The sequence below is a fragment of the Oncorhynchus mykiss genome, chromosome 2 (assembly GCF_057628025.1).
Source record: "Oncorhynchus mykiss isolate SJ-2025 chromosome 2, ASM5762802v1, whole genome shotgun sequence".
Classification (NCBI taxonomy): domain Eukaryota; kingdom Metazoa; phylum Chordata; class Actinopteri; order Salmoniformes; family Salmonidae; genus Oncorhynchus; species Oncorhynchus mykiss.
This window is the reverse complement of record NC_143023.1, coordinates 21,300,288-21,321,269: the sequence shown is the minus strand read 5'-3', so window position 1 is coordinate 21,321,269 and position 20,982 is coordinate 21,300,288. Positions and strand designations below refer to the sequence as shown.

The 20,982-nt window shown below is 43.0% G+C and overlaps 2 protein-coding genes across 2 annotated transcripts; one reads left to right on the top strand and one right to left on the bottom strand.

Moving 5' to 3' along the window:
- The first annotated feature begins 479 nt into the window (after positions 1-479).
- Positions 480-17,168, top strand: LOC110537752 (E3 ubiquitin-protein ligase CBL). Its single transcript, XM_021624116.3, has 11 exons — positions 480-1,883; positions 8,727-8,873; positions 10,755-10,911; positions 11,134-11,255; positions 12,064-12,201; positions 13,742-13,961; positions 14,954-15,112; positions 15,288-15,437; positions 15,572-15,630; positions 16,285-16,349; positions 16,531-17,168. The coding sequence occupies exons 1-11, from the start codon at positions 1,507-1,509 to the stop codon at positions 16,653-16,655; spliced, it is 1,719 nt and encodes a 572-aa protein (XP_021479791.3). The 5' UTR covers positions 480-1,506; the 3' UTR covers positions 16,656-17,168.
- A 62-nt stretch (positions 17,169-17,230) lies between these two features.
- Positions 17,231-19,661, bottom strand: LOC149984902 (trypsin-like). Its single transcript, XM_090192608.1, has 6 exons — positions 19,554-19,661; positions 19,071-19,227; positions 18,588-18,686; positions 18,287-18,450; positions 17,926-18,062; positions 17,231-17,577 (listed from the first exon to the last, which is right to left on the bottom strand). The coding sequence occupies exons 1-6, from the start codon at positions 19,591-19,593 to the stop codon at positions 17,425-17,427; spliced, it is 750 nt and encodes a 249-aa protein (XP_090048734.1). The 5' UTR covers positions 19,594-19,661; the 3' UTR covers positions 17,231-17,424.
- Between the last annotated feature and the right edge of the window lie 1,321 nt (positions 19,662-20,982).

The following is a 20,982-nucleotide window of genomic DNA, read 5'->3' as shown; positions in this document are numbered from 1 at the left end:
TGAGTCTGTGGCAGTTTTTAGACACCTCCAACTTTATCCAATTGGGATGGCATTTACCGTTCTCTCTAGGTCGTTTCCCTTTTCAAACGTTACAACAGAGAAGAATATGGTGCTAACAGTTAAATGCCAATTTGTCATTGAATGCCTTTGTATTTTCTGCATGGTACCACGGTCTCACAAAGGGAAGACAGCAGTTGAGAGCTGCTTTAAGCATTAAACATCACTGGGCCTTGACCTGCAGTGCAATGACTTCACACACATCCTGTAGCACAGTGCTCTTCATCTTTGTGACATCTAATCACTATCAGTTTCCACTACTCTCTCTCTTTCTATACTCTATTTTTCTCTTCTCTCTCTACTATCTCTCTTTCTTACCACCCTCTACACGACACACTCTCCTTGTGGGTATCCCCTGTTTCCTCTTCCCCCATACTTTCTTAGTAATCGATTACCTCTAAGCCCAAACCTATCTCAGCCTCACTCCACCTTCACACACAAAGACAACAAACCTGTTCATCTGGCTGCAAACCCGGAAGAACATCAAAGAAAGAGAACGAGAGCATGAGAAAGTAACACAAAACAAAGAGAGAGAGAGAGAGAGGGACCAGCCAGAGTCAGACTGAGACATAAAAAAAAAAAATCCGTTGTGCTGCAAAGAGAGCCTGGGGTCTATATCTGAGACACCATGTTGTAGATGAAATCAGAGAGCTACGCCACTTAGGGGGAGAGATAGTGCCTGGCATGAGAGCGTAAAATGTTGCCCAAGAAGGGGTGGAGAGAACAGGGCAGGAGAGGTGTTGAGATTGTTTAGGAAGGGTGAGTGGTTATTTGTCTGTCTTGTTCTGCCCTCCCTTGCTCTCTCTCTTTCAGGGTTTTCTCTTTACACTTACTCTTTACAAAATGAACTGGAAAGACTGTTCCTAAAAAAATCTTGGCTACTTCTGGAAAACTGACCAAAGAAATTGAGGATTTATGAATTGAGGACTTGATGAATGTAGGCTTGAAAACAAACATTTTTGAGAGATTGTTTGTAAACAGTTTTGAGAGATTATTTGTAAACATTTTTGAGAGATTAATTGTAAACAGTTTTGAGAGATTATTTGTAAACAGTTTTGAGAGATTATTTGTTTGCGCTTTTCTGGACAAGACGTTTCCCCTCCACTCTTTCTAAACCTCAGCAGCTGTCTCCATTCCTGTTGGACTATGGTATATTCTGGCGCTCTGCCCCTATCTGGGTTACCTGATTTCATTGGATTATTCTTTGGATTACTGAGGAACACTGGTGAAGATATATTGTATAAAATGTGCTCTTTTCAACCAAAGCTGTCAACCATAAAGATACAATGACAACATTTACTAAGCTGTCCATGCCATACGTGCCAGACATCTAGACCACTCCCTCATTCAACTGTCACAGATAGGGCTGCCAGACACAAACCGCCAGGGTGCACTGAATTGATCCCACTCGGACTAACACACCACAACCAGGAATCCCTCCTCAGGACAATGGCCACAGGAGGGAACGGGCTAGGATCTGACCGGAGCCTGAAATCCACCTCCCAGCCGTCGAGTGCTTCTGACCAGCGGCAGGTGGACAAGGCCCTAAAAAGGCTGGAGAAGCTGCACCAGCTGTGTACCAACCCCAGGCTGGGCCTGAGGAACAGCCCCCCGTACCTCCCCGATGTGGTCTCAGAGACAACCACGCTGCTCACCCAGGTGTGGGAGCCGTACAGGGGTCCTGCAGCTGGGGGGCAGGCCCCCCGGGGGGACGAGGGGGAGTACCTGAGGATCCATGCAAGACACCTGCTGGATAAGACTAACCGGGCCGTGCTGCTGTTTAAAGAGGGGCGTGATAAGATGTTCGAGGAGATGTCCAGCTACAGGTGAGAAAGAACAACAAGGGTCGGGACATAACTTGATATATTTGGTTCTGAACGATATCTTTGTAAAAACTCAAACGGATCAAAAAGTTACCTGCATGTGTCTCCAGTTAGGATTTGGAGCTTAATCCAATTACCATACGCTTTGTCAGTGTTGGGGAAGCTACTCTAAAAATATAGTTTACCAAGCTACCGATTACTTTACACTGAAAGAAGTTGAGCAACACTAAAGCTACCCTTAAGAAAATATAGTTTACTACAGAATGTATAAAACATTAGGAACACTTTCCAAATATTAACTTGCACCCCCTTTGCCCTCAGAACAGCCTCAATTCGTCGGGTAATGGACTCTACAAGGGGTCAAAAGCATTCCAAAGGGATGCCCAAGTTTACAGTGATACCCTGTCTATAGTGTATAGTCTAGCAGACAGGCTGCATACGTTCGTGCCATGTGAGGAGCCAGGGGGAGATTTCAGTCCAGGCTGAGAGACATGATGCTCGCCACAATGACGTGACTACCAGATAGGCCTGTGCTAGATAACAAAATGACTCTATTGCCAAGCCTGAGAACCATTTTCGTTTTAATGTTTATTAGATTTGTCAGTGATAATCGCAAGTAAATGACTATATACAGTGAGGGAAAAAAGTATTTGATCCCCTGCTGATTTTGTACGTTTGCCCACTGACAAAGAAATGACCAGTCTACAATTTTAATGGTAGGTTTATTTGAACAGTGAGAGACAGAATAACAAACAAAAAATCCTGAAAAATGCATGTCAAAAATGTTTATAAATTGATTTGCATTTTAATGAGGGAAATAAGTATTTGACCCCTCTGCAAAACATGACTTAGTACTTGGTGGCAAAACCCTTGTTGGCAATCACAGAGGTCAGACGTTTCTTGTAGTTGGCCACCAGGTTTGCACACATCTCAGGAGGGATTTTGTCCCACTCCTCTTTGCAGATCTTCTCCCAAGTCATTAAGGTTTCGAGGCTGACGTTTGGCAACTCGAACCTTCAGCTCCCTCCACAGATTTTCTATGGGATTAAGGTCTGGAGACTGGCTAGGCCACTCCAGGACCATAATGTGCTTCTTCTTGAGCCACTCATTTGTTGCCTTGGCCATGTGTTTTGGGTCATTGTCATGCTGGAATACCCATCCACGACCCATTTTCAATGCCCTGGCTGAGGGAAGGAGGTTCTCACCCAAGATTTGACGGTACATGGCCCCGTCCATCGTCCCTTTGATGCGGTGAAGTTGTCCTGTCCCCTTAGCAGAAAAACACCCCCAAACCATAATGTTTCCACCTCCATGTTTGACGGTGGGGATGGTGTTCTTGGGGTCATAGGCAGCATTCCTCCTCCTCCAAACAGTTGAGTTGATGCCTAAGAGCTCCATTTTGGTCTCATCTGACCACAACACTTTCACCCAGTTGTCCTCTGAATCATTCAGATGTTCAGCAAACTTCAGACGAGAATCTATATGTGCTTTCTTGAGCAGGGGGACCTTGCGGGCGCTGCAGGATTTCTGTCCTTCACGGCGTAGTGTGTTACCAATTGTTTTCTTGGTGACTATGGTCCCAGCTGCCTTGAGATCATTGACAAGATCCTCCCGTGTAGTTCTGGGCTGATTCCTCACCGTTCTCATGATCATTGCAACTCCACGAGGTGAGATCTTGCATGGAGCCCCAGGACGAGGGAGATTGACAGTTCTTCTGTGTTTCTTCCATTTGCGAATAATCGCACCAACTGTTGTCACCTTCTCACCAAGCTGCTTGGCGATGGTCTTGTAGCCCAATCCAGCCTTGTGTTGGTCTGCAATCTTGTCCCTGACATCCTTGGAGAGCTCTTTGGTCTTGGCCATGGTGGAGAGTTTGGAATCTGATTTATTGATTGCTTCTGTGGACAGGTGTCTTTTATACAGGTAACAAACTGAGATTAGGAGCACTCCCTTTAAGAGCGTGCCCCTAATCTCAGCTCGTTACCTGTATAAAAGACACCTGGGAGCCAGAAATCTTTCTGATTGAGAGGGGGTAAAATACATATTTCCACCATTAAAATGCAAATCATCATTTATAAAAAAATTTACAGGCATTTTTCTGTATTTTTGTTGTTGTTTATCTGTCTCTCACTGTTCAAATAAACCTACCATTAAAATTATAGACAGATCATTTCTTTGTCAGTGGGCAAACGTACAAAATCAGCAGGGGATCAAATACTTTTTTCCCTCACTGTAGGATAGTCTGTAACCCCAAACAAAAATCTTAAACACACTCCACAATACTTTTATATAAAGCCTGCCAAGCTCTTTTGGCAATGCCAGATGACCATACTGTGTCAGGACAAAACAAGACTTTTAGCCCGTACAGAGAACTTTGTTTAGCAATTCTAAACTATGAAATATTTCGCCATATAGACAGAGTGTACAAAATATTAGGAACACCTTCCTAACACCTTCCTAATATTGAAGGAAGGTGTTCCTCAGAACAGCCTCAATTGTTTGGGGCATGGACTCTACAGGGTGTCGAAAGCTTTCCACAGGATGCTGGCCCATATTGACTCCAATGCTTCCCACAGTTGTGACAAGTTGGCTGGATGTCTTTTGGGTGGTGGACCATTTTTGATACACATAGGAAACTGTTGAGCATGAAAAACTCAGCAGCGTTGCAGTTCATGACACACTCAAAGCCGTGCGCCTGGCACCTACTACCATACCCCGTTCAAAAACACTAAAATCTTTTGTCTTGCCCATTCACCCTTTGAATGGCACACATACACAATCCATGTCTCAATTGTCTCAAGGCTTAAAAATCCTTCTTTAACCTGTCTCATCCCCTTCCTCTACACTGACTGAAGTGGATTTAACATCAATAAGGTGACATCAATAAGGGATCATAGCTTTCACCTGGATTCACCTGTTCAGAGCTAAATGTTTTGTACACTCAGTGTACAATTATAATATTTAATTCTGAAATGTCATAGACTCCAAATTGCAAGACAAGATCACTTTGGGGTCATATGTTAACAGAATTTGTTATTAAGGCTATTAAACACAAAACTATGTTTCAAGTGGGAATTAGGCAGGTCTGATGCCAAAAAAGGAAGGAAATTATTGTCTGCTACACCTATATATATATATATATATATATATATATATATATATATATATTATTTTTTTCCAAGTAAAAAGTGTCTAGTCCCAATAGTTAGCTACATCACAACATTACAAAAAAGTAATTCATTACTAAAAACACTACCAATATTTGAATTGAGTTCAACTACCACCAAGCTACTGCTAAATGTAGTTGAATTACTAGTTGAACCACATGGAGTTCACTACTCCCCAACACTGCACATTGTTGACATGGTTTTTGCTCTCCTCATTCACTTTTAATCTAGCATGAATAAACATGAATACTTTTCATATCCACAGAAGCGAAACAATTACTACTCAAAACATTATGCATGTGTAGACTACAAGACTATTGTACTATACCATAAATTAAACCCTGAGGATACCATGATTTAGAGTACATTTTAGGATGTTGACTTTTCCACCTGAAAACAATTCCGTTCTGGGTTGACCTTTACTAAGACAAATAAATCAGCTGTGGGGTCAAGGGCAGGGCACGTGTCCGAGATATCTGACTCCACCAGCACCATGACACAGACTTTCCGCCAATATTTTTAATGCCCAATATTCAAATCAATGTTTAATTCTTAAGTAACTACGGCCAACTAGGAAAATGAAAATGCATGGTATTAGATTTGCAAATTCATAAGGACTTGGTTGGCATTAGACTTGATGTGTACACTAAGTGAATTTTGGAGCACAGCCAGAGACAGAGCAGAACCACAATAGACACAAATAGACCTGAGCACCCATTATTATCCAGTTATAGTACCAGCGATACGAAAATGAACATTCCCAGTTCCCTCAAGTCGGCTGTCTTAAAACATAAACACAGAATCAATATGGCATTTAAGGTCGTGCTACTGCAGATACAGCAGGACTGGCAAGTCTTAACATAAGTGTTATTCCCTTCGCTCCTTGTCGTCCGTATTTTGCTCTCTGAATCTACAGAATGTGTGTATCATGAAATCACATCAATTTGCATTATGCCTTGTCATAACAAAAATGTAAATTAACAACTGAGAGAGGCAGATTATTGTTAGTTTATATTAATAACACCCACATACAATGAAACAAACATTGACACCTACTCGCCCACACTCTCCTTCAAACCCCTCTCTGTTCGTAGAAAGCAACACAGAAACAAAAATAGACGTTTCTCTGTTCTTATATGTTTTTACACACTGCCCACGCCTGGGTAAAATGCCGTAGTTTGCTTTAAAGCTAAATTCAATGGCAGGGTCCCTGCAGGTACAATTCCAATTAACCACGGTTGTTGCAGCAATAAGTAACAGCTATAAGGTAGATATTGTATATTACATTAGTGATAATAGTCTATTGCAAAAACTGGTAACTATGCCACATGTACTGTTGCCTTGTTGGTCTTCAGTGAGTGGCAGGCACATAGTACTATCACGCGTACACTATCAATGCCATGCAAGCTCTTTTTTTCAAATAAGAAGTTGCTATGCTTTACACACACCATTGAGCTCAACTGTAGACAGGATGTAGTGAATGAGTGTGGTGGAAATTAAGAAATGAACATGGTCAACCAGGTTAGTTAAGGATGGAAACTTCAGTCCTGCTCTCAACTGCCCGTACAGCCAGAGAGATGAGAGAATGGTTGAGACGGTGAGTGGAACACACAGTAAGAGGTTTGTGGCCGGATCTTTCCTGTCCCTGGCAGGCTGATAATAGACACTCAAGAGAGGAGCCACACAGTAACCTTTGAGTGTCTTGTTGGTTGGTCAAGTTGCTAACGGAAAATTATGTTTCTGCAGCACAAAACGAACAAGGACAGGAAGAGCTAGACTGTGACATCCTGTTTGTACAAGCATGAGTGTATCTGTGTGTGTGTGTGACATAGCGAGAGAGAGTGAGAGAGAGAGAGAGAGAGAGAGAGAGAGAGAGAGAGAGAGAGAGCAATACAGAAATACGCTACGGAGAAAGAAGGAACAGCCAAGTCAGAAATCAGCTTAAAGTAATTGAAGAATCCATAGAAACTAACCACTTCTGGGAAAATTGGAAAACTCTGAACAAACAACAACACAAGGAGTTATCTATCCAAAATGAAGATGTATGGATGAACCACTTCTCCAATCTTTTTGGCTCTATAACAAAGAACAAACAGCAAAACATATACACTACCGTTCCAAAGTTTGGGGTCACTTAGAAATGTCCTTGTTTTAGACCTGGGCCCTGACAGTAAATCTCAGTAAGACAAAAGTAATGGTGTTCCAAAAAAGTCCAGTTGTCAGGACCACAAATACAAATTCCATCTAGACACCGTTGCCCTACAGCACACAAAAAAACAATACATACCTCAGCCTAAACATCAGCGCCACAGGTAACTTCCACAAAGCTGTGAACGATTTGAGCGACAAGGCAAGAAGGCCGCGAAAAAGGAACATAAAATTTGACATACCAATTAGGATCTGGCTAAAAATACTTGTTCAGTGCAACCAACCAAGAATTCACAAAATGGGACAATCACCAAATTGAGACTCTGCATTCAGATTCTGCAAAAATGTAATCAGTGTACAAAGTAAAACACCAAATAAGGCATGAATTAGGCCAATACCCGCTAATGATCAAAATCCAGAAAAGAGACGTTAAATTCTACAACCACCTAAAAGGAAGCGATTCCTAAACCTTCCACAACAAAGCCATCACCTACAGAGAAATTAACCTGGAGAAGAGTCCCCTAAGCAAGCTGGTCCTAGGGCTTTGTTCACAAACACAAACAGATCCCACAGAGCCCCAGGACAGCAACACAATTAGACCCAACCAAATCATGAGAAAACAAAAAGATAATTACTTGACAGATTGAAAATAATTTACAAAAAAACTGAGCAAACTAGAATGCTATTTGGCACTAAACAGAGAGTGCACAGTGGCAGAATACCTGGCTACTGTGACTGACCCACAAATCTTTGACTATGTACAGACTCAGTGAGCATAGCCTTGCTATTGAGAAAGGCCACCGTAGACAGACCTGGCTCTCAAGAGAAGACAGGCTATGTGCACACTGCCCACAAAATGAGGTGGAAACTGAGCTGCACTTCCTAACCTCCTGCCCAATGTATGACCATATTAGAGAGACATATTTCCCTCAGATTACACAGATCCACAAAGAATTCTAAAACAAATCCAATTTTGATAAACTCCCATATCTGTTGGGTGAAATACCACAGTGTGCCATCACAGCAGCAAGATTTGTGACCTGTTGCCACAAGAAAAGGGCAACCAGTGAAGAACAAACACCATTGTAAATAAAACCTAAATTTCTGTTTATTTATTTTCTATTTTGTACTTTAACTATTTGCACATCATTACAACACTATATATAGACATAATATGACATTTGAAATGTCTTTATTCTTTTGGAACTTTTGTGAGTCTAATGTTTACTGTTATTTTGTATTGTTTATTTCACTTTTGTTTATTATCTATTTCACTTGCTTTGGCAATGTAAACATATGTTTCCCATGCCAATAAAGCCCCTTAAATTGAATTGAACTGATAGAGAGAGAAAGAGAGGGATACATTACTGCTTGTTAGAGGGTACAATACCCATTATGTCTATGAGATCTAAAGTTTATTTTAATTCTAGCTGCCACTGTTGCATTTTAAGCTATGGACCACCCTTATCACCCTAGTTGATACATTGTAAAAAGCTCAGAATAGCTTCATGTTATTTTCTGTTATTCACAGGAGAAACTTGACCAAGCTGTCCCTGCTCTTCAATCACATGCTCTGGGAGCTAAGGGCCATGTTTCCCGAGGGAAGCTTTCAAGGCAACACCTTTAGGCTGACTAAGACAGAGGCTGGAGAGTTCTGGAGGCGAGAATTTGGAAACAAGTGAGTGTTGGGTGGGGTAACAGTGGAACTAGAATGGAATAAGGGACGTGGGCTTGACAGAACATTCCACAAATAGGAACAGTCTATTTGTATGTACACCACTGGTCAAAAGTTTTTGTTCACCTACTCATTCAAGGATTCTTCTTTATTTTGACTATTTTCTAGATTGTAGAATAATAGTGAAGACATCAAAACTATGAAATAACACATATGGAATCATGTAGGAACCAAAAAAGTGTTAAACAAATCAAAATATATTTTATATTTGAGATACTTCAAATAACCACCCTTTGCCCTGATGACAGTTTTGCACACTCTTGACATTCTCTCAACCAGCTTCACCTGGAATGCTTTTCCAACAGTCTTGAAGAAGTTCCCACATATACTGAGTACTTGTTGGCTGCTTTCCTTTCACTCTGTGGTCCGACTCATCCCAAACCATCTCAATTTGGTTGAGGTCGGGGGATTGTGGAAGTCAGGTCATCTGATGCAGCCCTCCATCTCCTTCTTGGTAAAATAGCCCTTACACAGCCTGGAGGTGTGTTTTGGGTCATTGTCCTGTTGAAAAACAAATGATAGTCCCACTAAGCCCAAACCAGATGGGATGGCGTATCGCTGCAGAATGCTGTGGGAGCCATGCTGGTTAAGTGTGCCTTGAATTCCAAATAAATCACAGACACTGTCACTAGCAAAGTACCCCCACATTACAACACCTCCTCCTCCATGCTTTACAGTGGGAAATACACATGCGGAGATCATCCGTTCACCCACACCGCATCTCACAAAGAGATGGCAGGTTGGAACCAAAAATCTCCAAAGGAAAAGGACACATTTCCACCGGTCTAATGTCCATTTCTCATGTTTCTTGGCCCAAGCAAGTCTCTTCTTATTATTGGTGTCCTTTAGTAGTGATTTCTTTGCAGAAATTCGACCATGAAGGCCTGATTCACACAGTCTCCCCTGAACAGTTGATGTCGAGATGTGTCTGTTACTTGAACTCTGTGAAGCATTTATTTGGGCTGCAATTTCTGAGGCTGGTAACGCTAATGAACTTATCCAGAGGTAACTCTGGGTCTTCCATTCCTGTGACGGTCCTCAAGAGAGCCAGTTTAATCATTGCGCTTGATGTGTTTTGCGACTGCACTTGAAGAAACTTTAAAAGTTCTTGAAATTTTCCGTATTGACTGACCATGTCTTAAAGTAATGATGGACTGTACTTTGTCATTGCTTATTTGAGCTGTTCTTGCCATAATATGGACTTGGTCTTTTACCAAATAGGGCTATCTTCTGTGTACCACCCCTAACTTGTCACAACACAACTGATTGGTTCAAACACATTAAGCAGGAAAGAAATTCCACAAATCAACTTTTAAGAAGGCACACCTGTTAATTGAAATGCATTCCAGGTGACTACCTCATGAAGCTGATTGAGAGAATACCAAGAGTGTGCAAAGATGTCATCAAGGCAAACAGTGGCTATTTGAAGAATCAAAATATTTTTTGTTTACCCCATGATTCCATGTGTTATTTCATTGTTTTATGTCTTCACTGTTATTCTACAATGTAGAAAATAGTAAAAATGAATAAAAACCCTTGAGTGAGTCGGTGTTCTAAAACTTTTGACTGGTGGTGTAGGCAGTTTTTTTCTAGTCTTGTGAAAAGTATTCTGTTCCTCCACTTGCGTTTTCACTCCTCTCACTTTCACACTCGTTCTCTCTCTCATTTTCCTTCTTCCTTTATCTCACACCCCTCTCTCCCTTTCCTCCCCTCCTCTCCTCCCCTCCTCTCCCTCTCCTCCCCTCCTCTCGTTCTCTCTCCCTCTCCTCCCCTCCTCTCCTCTCCTCCTCTCCTCTCCTCCCCTCCTCTCGTTCTCTCTCCTAGGTGTATTGTGCAGTGGAGCAGTTTTAAGCAGCATCTCCGTAGGGTCCATGGCTTTGAAGAGGGGATGGAGTCCATGGCTCTAAAGTCCACTGTAGATCTCACCTGTAATGACCACATCTCAGTGTTCGAGTTTGACATCTTCACCAGGCTATTCCAGGTACGTGTGATCCATATATGTTAGCCCTGTTCTAAGTAGCCCTACATCCTGGTTAATTAGACACCTCGCATAATGTTCAGTGAACATGCATTCTGTCACTTTCCAAGACGTCTCTCCCATTCTTTCTCTCCCACTGTCTAAACAAAGCCAAAACATTCCAAAGTGGAAAGAAATAACACATATTTCAACTGATAGTAAATATGTCCTCCCCTCTCCTGTCAGCCCTGGAGGTCTCTTCTGAGGAACTGGAACCAGTTGGCAGTGACCCACCCCGGCTACATGGCCTTCCTCACCTACGACCAGGTCAAAGCCCGCCTCCAAAACTACCTGCACCAGCCCGGGAGGTGAGGACAGGAGAGATTGTTTGGAGGTGGATGGGTTGGGGTGTGGCGAGAGAGAGTAGATGAAGGGAAGGAACCGCGGGATAGGAAGGACTCAGGAGAAAAGAGAGGAGATGTACCATACCCTACAACAATATCTGCAATGATTACTTTTAATGGGACACACTGTCATTATAATTATAGTGATAGTAAAGAATGATACCTAGATAAGTAGAGGTAACTGCCAAAATAATGGAAACACTTGAAGAAATGAGGGGTACAAAGTATAATGAAAGAAGGTGCTTCCACACAGGTGTGGTTTCTGAGCTAATTAAGCAATTGGCATCCCATTATGCTTAGGGTCATGTACAAAAATGCTGGGCAGGCCATTATTTTGCCCATTATTTTGGCTACTATGGCTGTAAGATGACACCCACTGGGCATGAGAGGTCACTGAATGGTTTGATGAGCATGAAAACAATGTAAACCATATACCATGGCCATCTCAGTCACCAGATCTCAACCCAATTGAACACTTATGGGAGATTCTGGAGCGGCACCTGAGGCACCGTTTTCAACCACCATCAACAAAACACCAAATTATTGAATTTCTCATGGAAGAATGGTGTCGCATCCTTCCAACAGAGTTCCAGACACTTGTAGAATCTATTCCAAGGATGCATTGAAGCTGTTCTGGCTCGTGGTGGCCCAACGCCCTGATAAGATACAGAGTTGGTGTTTCCTTTATTTTGGCGGTTACCTGTATTTCATGGTCAAATCTGTATGTACTTCAGTAAAGACATTTCCCTGTGAACTCTGTATCTCTGTCCAGCTACATCTTCCGTCTGAGCTGCACTCGGATGGGCCAGTGGGCCATTGGTCATGTGACTGGTGATGGCGGCATCGTACAGACGATCCCCCAGAATACACCTCTCTACCAGGCCCTCATCCAGGGCTTCAGGGAGGGCTGGTGAGTAAACACACACACATGGACACACCACAGGAGGTTGGTGGAACCTTAATTGGGGAGGACAGGCTTGTGGTCATGACTGGAGTGTAATCAGTGGAATGGTATGAAATACATCAAACACATGGTTTCCAGGTGTTTGATGCCATTTCATTTGCGCCGTTCCGGCCGTTATTATGAGCCGTGCTCCCCTCAGGAGCCTCCACTGACACACACACCAGTGATGCGCGGGTTGACTCATAAAAAAAGGTGGTTATATCTGTGGGGTGGGTTCAGGGTCATTAACTATTGTGTGGATGAAGGGTGGCTGGGTGGCGGGCAGTTCAATAAAGAGAAAACAGTACCTTAAAAAATCCACAAACATTGAGGTTTTAATTGAATTATATTAGGCCTTCTGGCAATGGCTTTAGAGGATATGCCTAAGCTTTAGGGCCTAACTGTACGAGTGCTAAATAGTGTACACTCCAATCGCTGAATGCTTATGGTAACTGGCAGAAAAAGCTCACTTCAATACATGGAGACAAAAAGGACAATGCCAGAGTTTAATTCAATTAGAGAAAAGCTGTGAAATGAAGAGTTGAAGATAAAGAGAAGGAAGGGCCAGAAAAGTCATGTTTGGGAAAGATTTGTGAAGTGATAACAGAGGATGATAGCAGTGCCGGTTATGTGATTTATGTGTGATGATTGTGAGACTATACAAATTCCACAGTCAGAAGATGGGGACTTCAAATAGGCCCATGGCAAGTCAAAGGAACTGTAGCCTACTGTTCAAATGTGTTCAATGGAAACCTAAATCTGGACACTAACAGTACGTCTATAGCCTCTCACATAGCCTTAATAATAACTCCTGCAGAATTAAGCATTTCTTGATACACCAAATGTAGGCAAAATTTTGACTTGGGAACAGGAGGTGTGGTGGTTCATTTCTTTACTATCAAATGAGGAGAGACAAACTTATCACACAAGTCAGAGTTATACTTAAACTAAATCTTTAATAATGAGAGCTTTGCAATAGCAATGACTTGTCAACGATTCACCATTTCTAATGATCCGTTGAGAGTGGCGAGACAAAAGTACAAAGGTATTTTATAGCCAAGATACACCCCCTTTCAACCTACATGACAAACAACAGATACATCGAATGTGTCACAAGGTTAAGACTCTAAACTGGAACCATCTCTCCCTGGCACGGTATAGAGCAGAAAAGTTAACTCATGCTCTGGAATGCTCTTTAGGTTTTATCACCCAAAGACATCGTAAATCTCCTCTGTCAGTGTTATCTCCCAGAGGCCCATCCTCAGTAGAACACACACAATAGTTAACAGAACAATCTATTCTGTCGAAGAAAACAACCATTTGATGCAATAAAAGCATTATAACATAATCTTGCAATTTTTCCATGACAGAGTGCTGATGGTTTATTAAAAATTGTGGGCGGGTGCAGGTGAACAAACAGCTGACCAACACTCACACACAACATTTGCACAGGCCTGTAATTGCTTTGCATAATGTGTGCGTAATTCTGTGTTGTGTTTGTCTGCAGCTATCTTTACCCTGACGGACGTGATGTGAACCCAGACCTCACCAGTCTGTGTGAACCAGCACAGAGAAGCAGGGTCAAAGTCACAGAGGACGAGTATGAGATGTACTGTGAGATGGGTAGTGCCTTCCAGCTGTGTAAGATCTGTACAGAGAGAGACAAGGACACACGCATCCAGCCCTGCGGACACCTGCTGTGCCAACCCTGCCTCACAGGATGGCAGGTATGCCTACTCTGTGATTGACGACGTCACCAACAAAATCCTCAAAGTCAAACCACACATCGTTCACTCACACAATGTCTCTGACATCACCCAGCCACATCCTCTTGTATTAATATACATCATCAACATACCAATTTGGGTTAACTGTATGGAATTGTTTTTTGGTCAGACAGTTAATGTCTTCCCATCCACCTGTCAATCAGTCAGTTAGTCAGTTAGTTAGTCAGTCAGTCAGTTAATCTGTCAGTCAGTTTGTCAGTAGGCTAGTCTGTCCATCTGTGCGTCAGTCAGTGAGCCAGCCCCTACACATCAGTAGGTGAACCGGCGTAGCAGCATGTAGAGCAGTATTATTGGCCATCGTGTCCTAACATGTGGGTTAGGACTTCCTGTGTGAGCCGAAGCGTACATCCTCCTCATGCTACACTCACACTGAGGGAACTCTCCCTTAGAGTTTCCACTCCTCACCGGGTCACACACTCTCACACACTGACACACACTGTCACAGTCACACTTCAGGGGACAAGAAGACACAATAGAATAGATTTGAACAGAATACTCCGGTTTTTACCAAAGTGAACTACGGTAGAATGCTCAATCTTAGTTTGATATGCTAAATCAGTTGCTTTACTGTAAGTGTAGCTTCATGCAAATAACACACAGAACGGACATTATTACGGGTATTGTACTTTCAGCATGGGAAATATATCTGCTCAGGAATGCTCTTGACAAATTACTGCAGCATCATCCCAGGGATCTTTTTGACATATGGCAATCATTTTTCTCTCTGCATTGTTGGGAAGGGCCCGGAAGTATTTCACTGTTAGTCTATACCTGTTGTTACGAAGTTTGTGACAAATAAAATGTGAATTGATTTGATACAACAATACAGAAACGTACACAGACACGTGAGTTTCCACACATTAACAGACAGTACAGATGTGTAGATCATGTTTATTCTGTTTAACCTGGTGTCATCATTCCATGTGATGCAGAAGTCGGATGGACACACCTGCCCATACTGTCGCTGTGACATCAGAGGGACAGAGTCCATCCTGGTGGAGCCTTACCTGTCTGTCAGCGAGGAAGAGGAAGATGAAGATGACCTGGAGGATGTACAGCTAGTCATGAAAAACCTGGCCTATATGAAGAGGGTGTGTTTTGTTGTGTGTGGGGGTGGGGTGGGGTGGGATTCTCTTTTACTGTCTCTGCCTCGGGGGGTTTTCTCTTGCATTGACTCTCCTTTCAACTTCTCTCTCTCTCTCTCTCTCTCTCTCTCTCTCTCTCTCTCTCTCTCTCTCTCTCTCTCTCTCTCTCTCTCTGATGCAGATGTCGTCTGAAGAGTACCAGTTCCCCAGCTCTCGCCTGGCTCCACCCCTCCCTCCCAAACACAGCACCTTCTCCCACTGCCCTTCCCCACAAGCCCCCTTACGGCCCTCCGATATACTGGCCGAAAACTCCCACTCTAACTCGAGTTCTGTAAGTTCCCTCATACACACACTCTACAGAATTGATAGTAACAGTACCGCAATGGAAAGAAGAAGTTTAACCCATATTCACTGATAACTGGGGCTTCGGTAGACAGCTAAAAGTGTGTCCTTATTCCACCACAGGCTCACAGTGACACCCCCTCAGACAGAGCGCTCACACACACCACTGCCAGCACTAACAGGTGAGCTCTAAATGCCTACTGCAGTGGATGGATAACTGCATTTTAGGCTTTTAAGACTTATGGAAGATGTCTGTCAGAAATAAAATAATTGTGTACTGTTGCCTACATCCTAAAGAAGCTCAGGAGATAAAATAGGGCAATGTAAAAAATGTTAGCTCACTGTTTGTTCCTCCCTTGGTCTGATGTTTACTGGCTGTAGCCATACAGTTTTCTGAATACATTTTTTATAAACACTTTTGGTTTGTATGTTTTGCTCAATAACCTGAAACCTCACCACTTTGTGTGTGACCTAATGCTACACAACTAAATCAAATCCATTTGGTTACAGTACTTCCTCATTGAATTTGATTGGCAGCTCTTGTGTTCGGTCTCCTCTCCTTAAGATGCCAGTGGGAGGAGCTAGCTAGTAGTGAGGAGGAGAATTCTGGGGGGTTCAGACAACCGCCCACACTCCCAATCTCTCACAGGCCAGCCATGCCTGTCCCCAATGGGACTTTCAAAAAGTGTGTGTTTATTATTAGTGTAAATGTGGCCACAAGTACCATGTTTTAATTGTAAACATTATTTGTATAGCACCTTGTATTCAGTATTAGCTTTCCATAGTGTTAAAACATGACGGTGGTGAATGCTGTTGTTGTGTTCTCTGTGTAACAGTGAGGATTCTGTCTCAAAGCCAAACCTCCCCTCCTGTTCCGTCTCCTCCCAGTCCTGTGGAGAGGGTGAGTATCGGAGAGGAGGGGGGAGGGAGTGGAGGGCTGTTCTATCCCATAATAAAGTATTTTACAGGGGCTTTTCCACTTACTGTAACACACACTTGACCCCTCACTAACCTCTCTCTATCTATCGATAGATATCGATCTATTGATCTATTGATCTATTGATCTAACATTTCTCTTGAAGGTGGAGCAGCCTGGGAAGGGGCTTCAGATTCAGTGAAACAGAAGAAGAGGTATAAAGAAAGGAGTGAAAGGACGTCAGAGCTCGGGTACAGCCAGAGAGAGCGGGAGAGAACCATGTCCTCCTGACGCTGGGAGAAAAGATATGCACAACATCTCTGACTCAAGAATGGATGGATACTAGGAATAAGAAAGGTTGATTTCCACTGTTCCTGATAAACAGCCATTGTTAATCTTATGTACCTTATGAATATGTATCTTATGTATGCCTTAATATGGAGGGAGAATGCCCTGTTGATAAACTAATAATGACATCAAAGTGAATGGAGAAGGACAGACTGATGGAGCAACTCACTGATGCCCTCTGCTGCACAGCAAACAGAGTAAGCTGCTGCACAGCAAACAGAGTAAGCTGCTGCACAGCAAACAGAGTAAGCTGCTGCACAGTTCCAAAAACAAGTTAAATTATTTCATTGCTTGATGTGTGTATGTAGGGCATTGAAAATATGCTACCTCCTAATTTACCCCATACTTAAAACATATTGTCCAGGATGTATGACTAGTACGGTATATAGCCTGCATACTATAGTTGTATGTTAATATGATCAAACATGAAACCCAAATAAAACTTTTGCACCTCCATCATACCAATACAAATGCACATAGCAATGAAAGTGTAGTTCCTAAGACAGACAGACGGAAGATAGTGTAACTTCAGGCTTTATTGTGTTTGACATGCTTACACTCTGTGCTGATTCCACTTTAGTATCAAACTAGGAGGAGAGAGAGAGAAAGAGAGAGAGAGGAAGAGTTTGGAGGAGTGGAGGTCTGAGAGACAGGGAGGAAGAGTTTGGAGGAGTGGAGGTCTGAGAGACAAGGAGGAAAGCAGCTAGTGTTGTTACATGTTGGCCTTCATGGTCTCATCGATCCAGGGGAGGAACTCACACACTTTGACATAGACTCCGGGGTATCCGGGCACGGCACAGCCCTGACCCCAGGACACCAGGCCATGAACCTCACCCAAACACACTAGACCACTGCCAGAGTCCCCCTGAGAGAGAGAGAGAGAGAGAGAGAGAGAGAGAGAGAGAGAGAGAGAGAGAGAGAGAGAGAGAGAGAGAGAGAGAGAGAGAGAGAGAGAGAGAGAGAGAGAGAGAGAGAGAGAGAGAGAGAGAGAGAGAGAGAGAGAGAGAGAGAGAGAGAGAGAGAGAGAGAGAGAGAGAGAGAGAGAGAGAGAGAGAGAGAGAGAGAGTGTGAGAGAGAGAGAGTGTGTGAGAGAGAGTGTGAGAGAGAGTGTGAGAGAGGTAAGGAATCAATTCAAGGTGATCCTAATATGTACCACTGTGTTTTATAAATGACTAAACGGTCTCATCAAAAAGGTGTCATATACTGTACGTACGTTGCATGCGTCTCTGCCTCCGTCCATGTATCCGGCACACACCATCCTGCGGGTGAGCATGCCAGGGTAGGCCATCTCACACTTCTCATCCTCCAGTATGGGCACATCCAGACACTGCAGACGGGCGGGCATGTTTACTGAGAAGGAAGTAAAAGGCAGGGAGATTTAGTAATTTAATATAATTTATCCGTAGTCATACCTCTTCTCCGGGTGAGGCGTGTGTTGTTAGAGTGTGTGTGGATAAAAGTACTGAGGGTATAATTCATGTTGGTAAAGTTTGTTTGGTATAGTGTGTTTGGGTGTAATTTCTGTGGTTATAGTTTTGTAAAGGTAAAGTGCAGGGGTATTTGGTCCGTCTCACCCTCCTCTCCGGTGGCGATGTTGCCCCAGCCAGAGACAGAGCAGGGGAGGCCTGCGTATGGGCAGCTGGTGGGCAGCGGGATGGGCTTTACGTAATCAGTGATTTCCACAGGGTGGAACAGCTTGATCAGCATCATGTCATAGTCCAGCGTCTGGTAGTCATAGCTACAGAGAGAAGAGAGAGAGGCCAAGGGATTTTTATTGAATCATGTAATGTGATAAAACTCCATTCAGCCTCGGTTCGGTAGTTAAAATGGCTTCCCTAAAGTGATGTGTAAGGGGTAAGTGTGGGTGTAGCTTGCCTGGGATGCCAGATTATGTTTTGAGTCTTCATGAGCTGCTCAGTTCCCTCAAACACACGCAGGTTGTGCTCTCCAAGCATGATCTGCATAGCGTAGGGGCTGAGAGAGAAGGATGAAGGAGAGAAAGGGCAGATGAAGGAGAGGAGGAAGAGGACAAAGGGAAAGACAGGGTGATTACAACTTTGATTACAGAGAAACCTCATGTCAGTTTGATAAGATTCAGTGTCACACTGCGGAAGACATAGAAGAGCCCTCCTTTTGGTCCATATTGGCCCGAAATCTGGTGTTCTGCCCCTGAGCAATGCGTTTAACCCACTGTTCCACGGGTGCCGAAGACGTGGATGTCGATTAAGGCAGCTCCCCGTACCTCTCTGATTCAGAGGGGTTGTGTTAAATGCAGAAGACACATTTCAGTTGAATGTATTCAGTTGTACAACTGACTAGGTATCCCCTTTCCCTCCCCTGCCCTCCACCCTTACTCACTTGTACCAGCAGTGAGCGACAGAGAGCACCCACTGCTCATTGATGAGCACGGCTCCGCAGAAGTGGTACCCGTAGTTGAGGGAGGCCATCCAGGGTCGGGAGTGAGGTTCACACTCCTGGCCACCGATGATCTTACCATCCTCACGGGGCACTGCCGCTGAAACACACAGAGAGAGACACCATACAGAGAGAGTGGTCACAAGAGGGGAGAGATGAGGACATTGTTGCTCTACCTCACATAGAAACAGCCTGTTTAGTAAAAACGTTGAAAGCTCTTATAAGCTATATGTAAGATTAATATTCCCTACGAATAGTTTGTGATATATAATTGGTAGAGTATATTAAAGTACTGTGTGTGTGTGTGTGTGTGTGTGTGTGTGTGTGTGTGTGTGTGTGTGTGTGTGTGTGTGTGTGTGTGTGTGTGTGTGTGTGTGTGTGTGTGTGTGTGTGTGTGTGTGTGTGTGTGTGTGTGCGTTTAATTACCAGCAGCTCCAACCAGCAGTATCAGAGCGAGCAGTCTCATGGTGTCTGTCTGTCCGGTGAACACTGGCTGATCAAAGACACCTGGACACACGCATGGACTTTATTTATACACACCCTATCAGCCCCCCCACCCCACCCCACCCATACCTTACCTCCCCCACCCCTCACACCCTACCTTACCTCCTCTACCCCTCACACCCTACCCCTCCCCTACCCCTCACACACTATCTGCACTGCCCTCCCATGTGCTCACAACATTCACTCTATCCCACTGACCACCCTAATCACCTCCCCCTCCCCTTACTCAGCCTTATCCCTAAACATACAAGCATACAAGGGCCACAATATTTTATTTAATGCACCTGCATACACTTCGCAACATACACGCCCGTCCGTATTTATTTGGATAGTGAAGCTAAAACTATTATTTTGGCTCTATACTTCAGCATTTTGGATTTGAGATCACATGTTTTATATAAGCCGACAGTACAGAATGTCACCTTCAATTTGAGGGTGCTTCATACATATCTGTTTTACCATTTCGAAATGATAGTACTTTATGTATCTAGTCCTCCCATTTGAAGGTGTCAGAAGTATTGAGAGTGTTGTAGTGTGCCATCTGATTAGCTTAATATAAGGAATTTCATGTATAGCATTTTCTTTGACTTTGTACTTTTACTAAAAAAAAATTCCACCCCTGCTAAATCAAGCTTGTGACTCTACAAACTTGTTGCATGCATTTTCAGTTTGTTTTGGTTGTGTTTCAGATTATGTTGTGCCCAATAGAAATTAATGATAAATATTGTATTGTCATTTTGGAGTCACTTTTGTTGTTAATAAGAATATAATATGTTTCTGAACACTTCTACATTCATCTGGATGTTACCATGATAATCATGAAGGAATCTTGAATAATTATGAGTGATAAAGATACAGATGCATGAATATCATAACTCCAAGAAAATCCTAACCTCCCCTGTTATTTGTAATGGTGAGAGGTTAACATGTTTTGGGGGCATGACCTTTGTCCTTCTGTAACATCATTATTCATTCATTATTTTTTATTTATTTTTTATTTCACCTTTATTTAACCAGGTAGGCCAGTTGAGAACATGTTCTCATTTACAACTGCGACCTGGACAAGAAAAAGCAAAGCAGTGTGACACAAACAACAACACAGAGTTACACATAAACAAACGTACAGTCAACAACACAAAATAAAATAAAAATAGAAAAAGCTATGTACAGTGTGTGCAAATGTAGAAGAGTAGGGAGGTAGGCAATAAATAGGTCCTAGAGGCAAAAATAATTACAATTTAGCATTAATACAATACGGTAAGCTGCTCAGACAGCTGATGCTTAAAGTTAGAGAGGGAGATATAAGACTCCAGCTTCAGCGATTTTTGCAATTTGTTCCAGTCATTGGCAG

What these genes read in the sequence shown, in the direction of transcription:
- LOC149984902 (XM_090192608.1), bottom strand. Translation starts at nt 19,593, where the DNA reads ATGAGACTGCTCGCTCTGATACTGCTGGTTGGAGCTGCTG. An exon ending in ACTGCTGGTTGGAGCTGCTG is followed by an intron (nt 19,228 to 19,553) that starts GTAATTAAACGC and finishes TGTGTGTTTCAG; the next exon opens with CGGCAGTGCCCCGTGAGGAT. An exon ending in GTCGCTCACTGCTGGTACAA is followed by an intron (nt 18,687 to 19,070) that starts GTGAGTAAGGGT and finishes CTTCTCTCTCAG; the next exon opens with CCCCTACGCTATGCAGATCA.
- LOC110537752 (XM_021624116.3), top strand. Translation starts at nt 1,507, where the DNA reads ATGGCCACAGGAGGGAACGGGCTAGGATCTGACCGGAGCCTGAAATCC. An exon ending in CAGGGCTTCAGGGAGGGCTG is followed by an intron (nt 12,202 to 13,741) that starts GTGAGTAAACAC and finishes GTTTGTCTGCAG; the next exon opens with CTATCTTTACCCTGACGGAC. An exon ending in ACCACTGCCAGCACTAACAG is followed by an intron (nt 15,631 to 16,284) that starts GTGAGCTCTAAA and finishes TCTGTGTAACAG; the next exon opens with TGAGGATTCTGTCTCAAAGC.